At 30.2% G+C, this 8584-nt stretch overlaps 1 protein-coding gene across 4 annotated transcripts in view; it reads left to right on the forward strand.

Annotated features, from left to right (window-relative positions):
* LOC127700715 (tubulin-specific chaperone cofactor E-like protein) overlaps positions 1 to 8028 on the forward strand; it is a 31596-nt gene extending 23568 nt beyond the window's left edge. Inside the window, exons 7-8 of one of the 4 annotated variants that reach the window (XM_052204316.1) lie at positions 913 to 1293; positions 5192 to 5309. In XM_052204316.1, the coding sequence (XP_052060276.1) occupies positions 913 to 1285 (373 nt within the window). In that variant the 3' untranslated portion in view covers positions 1286 to 1293; positions 5192 to 5309. Of the gene's footprint in view, positions 1 to 912; positions 4984 to 5191 lie in introns of those variants that run through there. The other 3 variants (XM_052204318.1, XM_052204317.1, XM_052204315.1) reach the window with 3 other exon arrangements.
* The last annotated feature ends 556 nt before the right edge of the window (positions 8029 to 8584 follow it).

Genomic DNA, 8584 nt, shown 5'->3' on the forward strand with positions numbered 1-8584 from the left:
GTACTGCAAGGTACCATACCACAAAGGGAAGGCTGGGATTGATTTTGGGGGTAATTGCCTCAAAATTTTAGAATAAGGGGCCAAAAAGGGGAAAAAAACAAGCATTTTTCTAGTTTCAGGACAATAACTTGTGTGTGAGTGTATGGATCTTTATGAAATTGTACTACAAGGTTCCATATCACAAGAGGAAAGCGGGGTTTGAGTTTGGGAGTAATTGCCCTAAATGTTTAGGAATTTGGGGCCAAAAAGGGGCCTAAAAACAAGCATTTTTCTAGTTTCCAGACAATAACTTGTGTTCAAGTGTATGGATCTCTCTGAAATTGTACTGCAAGGTACCATACCACAAAGGGAAGGCTGGGACTGAGTTTGGGGGTGATGAATCATAAGGTGGTTCAAAAAATTTAGGGGAGGGATTTTTTTTTCTTTAAAATTTTCCATTTTATAAATGGGTTATTTCTGATTTATATATAAAAGCAAATAATAATGATATGGTTTGAATAGGTAAATTAAAATTTTTTAAGTTCTTAGACCACATTCATTCTGTGACAGAAACCTATGCTGTGTCAAATATTTAATCACAATCCAAATTCAGTGCTGTATCAAGCTTGAATGTTGTGTCCATACTTGCCCCAACTGTTTATGGTTCGACCTCTGCGGTTGTATCAAGCTGCGCCCAGCGGAGCATTTTATTTTATTTATAAGACAGAGAGCAAATAGCAATTTTATTTCAAGTGATGAGATTATTAACCATATATCAACATACATGTATTGTATGGTACTAGCACAAAATGCATTCTATTTACACTTTTGTCATCCATTTATAGTTTCATCTCCTTTGAAACATTTTCATGAAAATTAGTTAATTAAATTTCATATTAGCACTCCTTGAAAAAGTAAGTTTTATTTTTGTAGATTTTATGAATTGGAGAAAATTCATGGGAAAGTAGAACACCTTGCGGATATTGATTTGTCACCCGACGACCTTTATTATCACATCAAGGTCAAATATGGAAATAAAGAAGAAATGATGGACATTTTAAAAGATCAAACAGTCAAAGATTTGAAGAAAGAACTTCAAAATTTTTGTGGACTTGCGAGTGACAAAATGAAGATTTTTGAGTTTAAATCAGATTATGAAAATTTATATCTAATGAGATCAGATATAAGGTCACTTCATTCTTATCGTTTTACAGAACTGGATGAAATACACATTTATGATGTAAAAACAAAAGTTATTTCAAAGGGAGATTACGAAATTGTGGAAAAAAAAGAAAAAAAAGAATGAAGTTTATGGTTGTATTCCAATATATATGTATATGCGTTTTTACTGAGAATATATGATCAGTATGCCTATCTGTCTGTCTGGACAAGTTCTCTCCCCTTGTCCAATTTATATTAAATTTTGTGCAAACTTGACAACATGCAGGATTAACGGCTTTATGTATTTTATCTAGAATTGTATGCTCCCTTCCACTGTGAAATTATGACTCTTTTAAAAACCCAACAAAATCATTGAAACTTTTACATAGTTTATTGTGTTATCATGAAACTTGTTATACTGTTAGATCCAAACATGTGATAGACTTTGTATTGTATTATTGAATTACCTTAGAAACCTATATGTTGCTGCCAAGTAAATTTCAAAGTTTAATGTTTGAAGGATATAAAAGAAAAAAAACAATTTTAAGCTTACTGACTTCATTGACTTCATTTTGGTGAATATATTATATGAAAGTTAAATGAAAAATATACTGAAAATATCAATTTAAGCATAATGTTATTATATGATAGTGCTTTCAAGCTGTGAAATGTTTTTTTATGCCCCCGAAGTAGCGGAGGGGGCATTAAGTTTTACCCTTGTCCGTCTGTCCGTCCGTACATACGTCCCAAAGTTGGTTTCCTTTCTCTAACTTTAGTTTGCCCCAACCAAATGTAATGAAACTTATACACAATGCTTATTACCACTTAATACAGATCAAGTTTGAATTTTGATGGCGTCACTTTTATCGTTCTAGAGTTATGCTCCTTTACAAATGGAAAAATTGCTAAATTTTTCATTTCTGTTCTCTTACTTAAGTTTGCCTCAACCAAATGTTATGAAACTTATACACAATGCTTATTACCACAATATACAGATCAAGTTTGAATTTTTGGTGCCGTCACTTTTACTGTTCTAGAGTTGTGCCCTTTACAAATGGAAAAATTGCTAAATTTTTCTTTTTTTTTTCTAAATATCAAGTCATTTTTAAAATTAGAGTTATCTTCCTTTGTCCATGATTATAGTTGAATCAACTACAATCAATGCTTTATACAATGCAATGTTTAATTTTGCCTTCCACTGATAAATTAAAGCAATTTTTACCCTTCATTTCTAAAAATATTTTAAAGTCTTCTTTGAAAATTGGAGTTATCTTTCTTTGTGCATAATGGATAAACTACAACCAATGCTTTATACAATGCAATATTCAATTTTACTTCCTACTGATAAATTAAAGCAATCTTTACCATTCAGTGCTTACAAGCACTTTGATTACCGTTCTAGGGTGATGCCCCTTTACAAACGAAAAAATTGCTGAATTTTTTGTTTCCGTTCTCTAACTTGAGTTTGTCTTAACTAAATGTAATTTCAAAAAATATCAATGTCATTATTCAAGTAATTTTTAAAATTGGAGTTATCTTCCTTTGTCCATGATTATAGTTGAATCAACTACAATCGATGCTTTATACAATGCAATGTTTAATTTTGCCTTCCACTGATAAAACACAGATCAAGTTGAATATGGGTAGTGTCACTTTAACCATTATTGAGTTATGCCCCTTTATAAATCGAAAGATTGCAAAATTTTTAGTTTCCATTCTGTAACTTAAGCTTGCCCCAACCAAACATTATGAAACCTATACACAATATTCATTCCCTCAAAACTAAGATAATGTACATTTTTTTTGTTTCCGTTCTCTAACTTTAGTTTGCCTCAACCAAATGTTATGAAACTTATACACAATGCTTATTACTACATAATACAGATTAAGTACGAAATTTGGTGGCGTCACTTTTGCCATTCTTGAGTTATGTCCTTTATAAACATAAAAATTGCTGAATTTTTCGTTTCGGTTCTCTAATTTTAGTTTGTCTCAACCAAATGTTATAAAACTTATACACAACCGTTCTAGAGTTATGTGTGTTTACAAATAGAAAAATTGCTGAATTCTTAGTTTCTGTTTTCTACTTAAGTTAGCCTCAACCAAATGTTATGAGACTTACACACAATGCTTATTACCACAAAACTCAGATCAAGTTCAAATTTGGGTAGCGTCACTTTTACCGTTCTTCAGTTATTTCCCTTTATAACTATATGATATGCAAGCGGGGGCATCATCTGTGTCCACATGTAGACGCAATCCACATTTTTTTTTTTCAATAGCTTCCCTAACAGGGTAATAGCATGTTTGATACAATTGAAATACAAGATCATGTCAAGTAGAATATTCTTCAATAACAGTTCACAATAAAAGGAATAAATTAGTTATTTTTAGCTCAAGATTAAAGAGGCATTTCATATTTGATTTATAACATACTAAAAGATATATCCAAATTACAAATTGTTCTAAAGAAACAATTAACAATGAATGGACTCATTATAATGTATTAGCATTTTGTTTGTATTTTAGACAAGACACCATTTGATTAACCATCATGATGACCACCAAGGAATGCCTATGGTCATCTGACCTGATATAAGCATAAATATTAATCTAAATACACATATGAATGTTTAATGCCTATTTTTCTGGCTCTGTTTGATTTCATGTCATAGATTAGAAAAATATGTAAATCTTTGTTTTTACCTGTATAAAGAATGATTTTTTGTGGGTCAAATCAGTCAACAAAATTATTCTTCCCAGTGGCTTTCTTGTTTCACTTTTCAATGTTGACATTCTTTTCTTTTTAACAAAAGAACATGCTTAGCAGTTAGTTAGCACATGCATTATCCATCTCTAGATGAGAGTAAAATAGAAGGTTGCATAAATACGGATTTAAATAAGGTTGAATTATTGACATGCAACCAATACTGCTTTAGCATTATCATTTTTATGCCCCCACTGTAGCGTATGGGGCATTAAGTTTTACCCTTATCCGTCTGTTCGTATGTCCCAAAGTTGGTTTCCGTTCTCTAACTGAAGTTTGCCTCAACCAAATGTTATAAAACTTATACACAATGCTTATAACCACAAAACACAGATCAAGTTTGAATTTTGGTGGCGTCACTTTAACCGTTCTAGAGTTATGCCTGTTTATAAATGGAAAAATTGCAAAATTTTTATTTTCTTTTAAATATCAAGTAATTTTTAAAATTGGAGTTATCTTCCTTTGTCCATGATTATAGTTGAATCAACTACAATCAATGCTTTATACAATGCAATGTTCAATTTTGACTTCCACTGATAAAACACAGATCAAGTTGAATTTAGGAAGTGTCACTTTAGCCATTATTGAGTTATGCACCTTTATAAATCGAAAGATTGCAAAATTTCTAGTTTCCATTCTGTAACTTAAGTTTGCCCCAAACAAACATTATGAAACCTATACACAATATTCATTACCACAAAACTAAGATCAAGTACAAATTTTTGTTTCTGTTTTCTAACTTTAGTTTGCCTCAACCAAATGTTATGAAACTTATACACAATGCTTATTACTACATAATACAGATTAAGTACGAAATTTGGTGGCGACAGTTTTACCATTCTTGAGTTATGTCCATTAATAAGCATAAAAATTGCTGAATTTTTCGTTTCTGTTCTCTAACTTTAGTTTGTCTCAACCAAATGTTATAAAACTTATACACAACCATTCTAGAGTTATGCTTGTTTACAAATAAAAAAATTGCTGAATTTTTAGTTTCTGTTCTCTACTTAAGTTAGCCTCAACCAAATGTTATGACACTATCCACATTTATTTGAATAAATCATAGTACATTCCTTGTTTAATTTTCTTTAAATCAGTTCTTAAATTTAAAAGACAGAGAGCAAATAGTAATTCTATTTCAGATAGGGTACCAGCTCAAAATGCATTCTGTTTACACAATTGTCTTCCATTAACAGTTTCATCTCCTTTGAAACATTTCATATAGATTAGTTAATTAAAATTTATACATATCAATCTTTTTAAAATTAAGTTTTATTTTTGTAGATTTTATGAATTGGAGGAAATTCATGGAAAATTAAAACACCTTGTGGATGTTGATTTGTCCCCTGACCTTTATTATCACATCAAGGTCAAATATGAAGATAAAGAAGAAATGATGGACATTTTAAAAGATCAAACTGTCAAAGATTTGAAGAAAGTACTTCAAAATTTTTGTGGACTTCCGAATAACAAAATTAAGATTTATGAGTTTAGATCAGATTATAATGATTTAAATCTGTTGAGGTCAAATATAAGGTCTCTTCATTCTTATCGTTGGACAGAAATGGATGAAATACACATTTATCATGCAGAAACTTACGTAATTCCAAAGCTCCATGTTCATATCATTGAGGGGCATGGTTTGGCTAAATAATCCATTACTATGATTATATGACTGCAAAAATTTTGCTGTCGTATAGTTATAAGTAAAGGAATGAGGGGCCAAAAACAAGCATTTTTCTTGTTTCAGGACAATAACTTGTGTATAAGTGTATGGATCTCTATGAAATTGAACCACAAGGTTCCATACCTCAAAAAGGGAGGTTGGGATTGATTTTAGGGGTTATGGCCTAAATCATTTATTAATTGGGGGCCAAAAAATAAGATTTTCTGGTTTCAAGACAATTACTTCAGTATTAAGTCTATGGATCTCTATGAAATTGTACCACTAGGTTCTATACCAAAAAAGGAAGGTTGGGATTTTTTTGAGGGTCTAACTGTTTAGGAAAAAGGGGCCAATAACAATACTTTTCTAATACTTTGTATAAATTGCTTATTTGTTGACCAGTTTCAATGTGGTTTAATTCAAAGTCTTGAATTCTTGTGGTTCTTTGATATGCTGAATCTAACAATGTATTTAGATTTTGGAATTTGGGCCCCTTTTTGAGTTGGTCCAAATCGGGGTCCAAAATTAAACTTTGTTTGATTTCAACAAAAATTGAATATATGGGGTTATTTGATATGCTAAATCTAACCATGTATTTAGATTTTGGGCCCCTTTATCAAATTGGTCAATATTGAGGTCCAAATGGTCCAAAATTAAACTTTGTTTGATTTCTTAAAAAAAAAGGTCTTGGGGGTTCTTTGATATGGTGATTCTGATCATCTATTTAGATTTGGATTATGGACCATAATATGTTAATGACTAATTTCAAATTATTTCAGTACTTGGACCACATTCATTCTGTGTCAGAAACTGCTATGTTAATTATTTAATCAGAATCCAAATTCAGAGTTATATTGCACAATTAATAGAAATTGTAAGTTGAGTCATAGTTAAAAATAGATACAGCATCAAATATAATTTTAGAGAAGAAATTATGTATAGATGTAGTTTGAAATTTATTGTTCATGATTAGATTTTTTGAAAAATAATTAGAGGTAATTTTTATATATATTTTTTAAAAACTTTGTATTAATGAGGAATGATATTTCGATAATTGTTTTTTTTTCTTTTTTTTTTTTGGTAATCTTTTTTGAAGAACTTTGTGGTAGGTTTGTTTGTTATTCTGTATAAATTAATTTTCAGATTCTAAATATATTTTTTTTTGATGATGCAAACCCCTTTAATACTAAGCTATTATTGTCCATAAATAAATAAAATAAATTAAATTCTTGGTGTACCGCGTTCTTGGATATGCTGAATCTAACCATGTATTAAGATTTTGGATATTGGACCGTAATTTCAATTTTTTGCAGTTCTTTGACCACATTCATTCTGTGTCAGAAACCATGCTGTGTCAGATATTTAATCACAATCCAAATTCAGAGCTGTATAAAGCTTGAATGTAGTGTCCATACTTGCCCCAACTGTTCAGCGTTTGACCTCTGCTGTCATATCAACCTGCCTCTGACGGAGTATTTCATTTTTGTAATTAATTAATAACAATAGATTACTTGATCAAGGTAATATCATTGCTTTTGTTTTTTTTTTGTTTTTTTTTCGATTACTGTCAATTATATGCTACAAAATAAATGGGATACATGCATCTATTACTGAACAAGAATTTAAATGCTTTGGTGCATTGTTTACAGCACTTTATATTCTTTTTGGCCAGGTTGGACAAAATCCAAAACTGACTTATAGTATGGTGATGTCGAGCAGATAAGCAGGTGGGCGGGAAGGGAAAAGTAGGTTCCTAAATTGTGTCATTCTAGATCCCAATGCTTCAAAGGAAGATTGCACATATTTTGAAGTTGTGCACCTGCTATTTTGGAACTGTTTTAGGAATTTTTTCACATTTTTCGGGACTTGGGAACTTGATCATCTTTAGATTATTGATTAAATTACACTATGAACATGTAAATCGAAAATTATGACAATTACAGATTACTGTATATTTCTTGAAAAAAAGGGATGAATTACAATAGATTAATTACAGATTATGATTTCTGCTACAGGTTGCAATCAGTGAGAGTAATAAATGAAATTTTAAATTTTGTATATATATATTTGTATATATATTATTTGTTTATATAAATATATGCTTTTTATACTGCACAAAGTATTGAGGATTTATAGAGGTAAGCACATCTGCTGTTCTGGATGAGTTATCTCCTCATTGTCCAATTTATATTAAATATTGTACAATCATAAATATTAGAACTTGACAGCAAAGTGAGCAGACAGGATTTTTGTATTGGCTTTATGCATTTTCTCTAGAATTGTATGCTCTTTTTCACTGTGAAAATATGACTCTTTTAAGAACCCACCTAGTTATTGCATTTTTTTTTCATTGTTTATTGTAATACATCAAATTAAGCCTAATGCTGTTGTGTTTTAAAGCTGTGAAATTTTTTTTTATAATAGTATGGTTGATTCATTAAAATAATGTTTCATATGGTTGTTTTATATTTATATATAAAATAAGGAGATGTGGAATAAATGCCAATTTGACAATCAAATGATGAAGAATTAAGCATTATAGGTCACCAAACCTCCTTCAACAATGACCAAAATCCATACTTCATAGCAAGCTATTAAAGGTCCTGACATTAAAAAAAAAAGTAAAAACAATTCAAATGAAAAAACAAATGGCCTGAATTATGTACAAAACAACAAATGAATTAAATATGATATACTGTAACAAAAGACAACCACTAAATTAAAGGCTCCCGACTTGGGAAAGGCACATACAAAATGTGGCGGTGTTAGATTAAGAATGTTTTCAAAATTTGACTACTTTAACATGTTTACACAAGAACATGTCTAGTTTACAAATATTCTTCAATAGTAATTTAGAAAATAAAAAATATATATGAGACAATATCTCAAAAAGTCTAATTTCCTGGTTCCATCTTTTACCGGCAATTATTTTTCTATTCAACTATCTTTTTGGAAAATTTTAAGTTTCAGTATTAACTAGAGTATATATTGCACCAACTATTGCCAATTAA

This window comes from Mytilus californianus, unplaced genomic scaffold, assembly GCF_021869535.1.
Source record: "Mytilus californianus isolate M0D057914Y unplaced genomic scaffold, xbMytCali1.0.p SCAF_5, whole genome shotgun sequence".
NCBI classification, from domain to species: domain Eukaryota; kingdom Metazoa; phylum Mollusca; class Bivalvia; order Mytilida; family Mytilidae; genus Mytilus; species Mytilus californianus.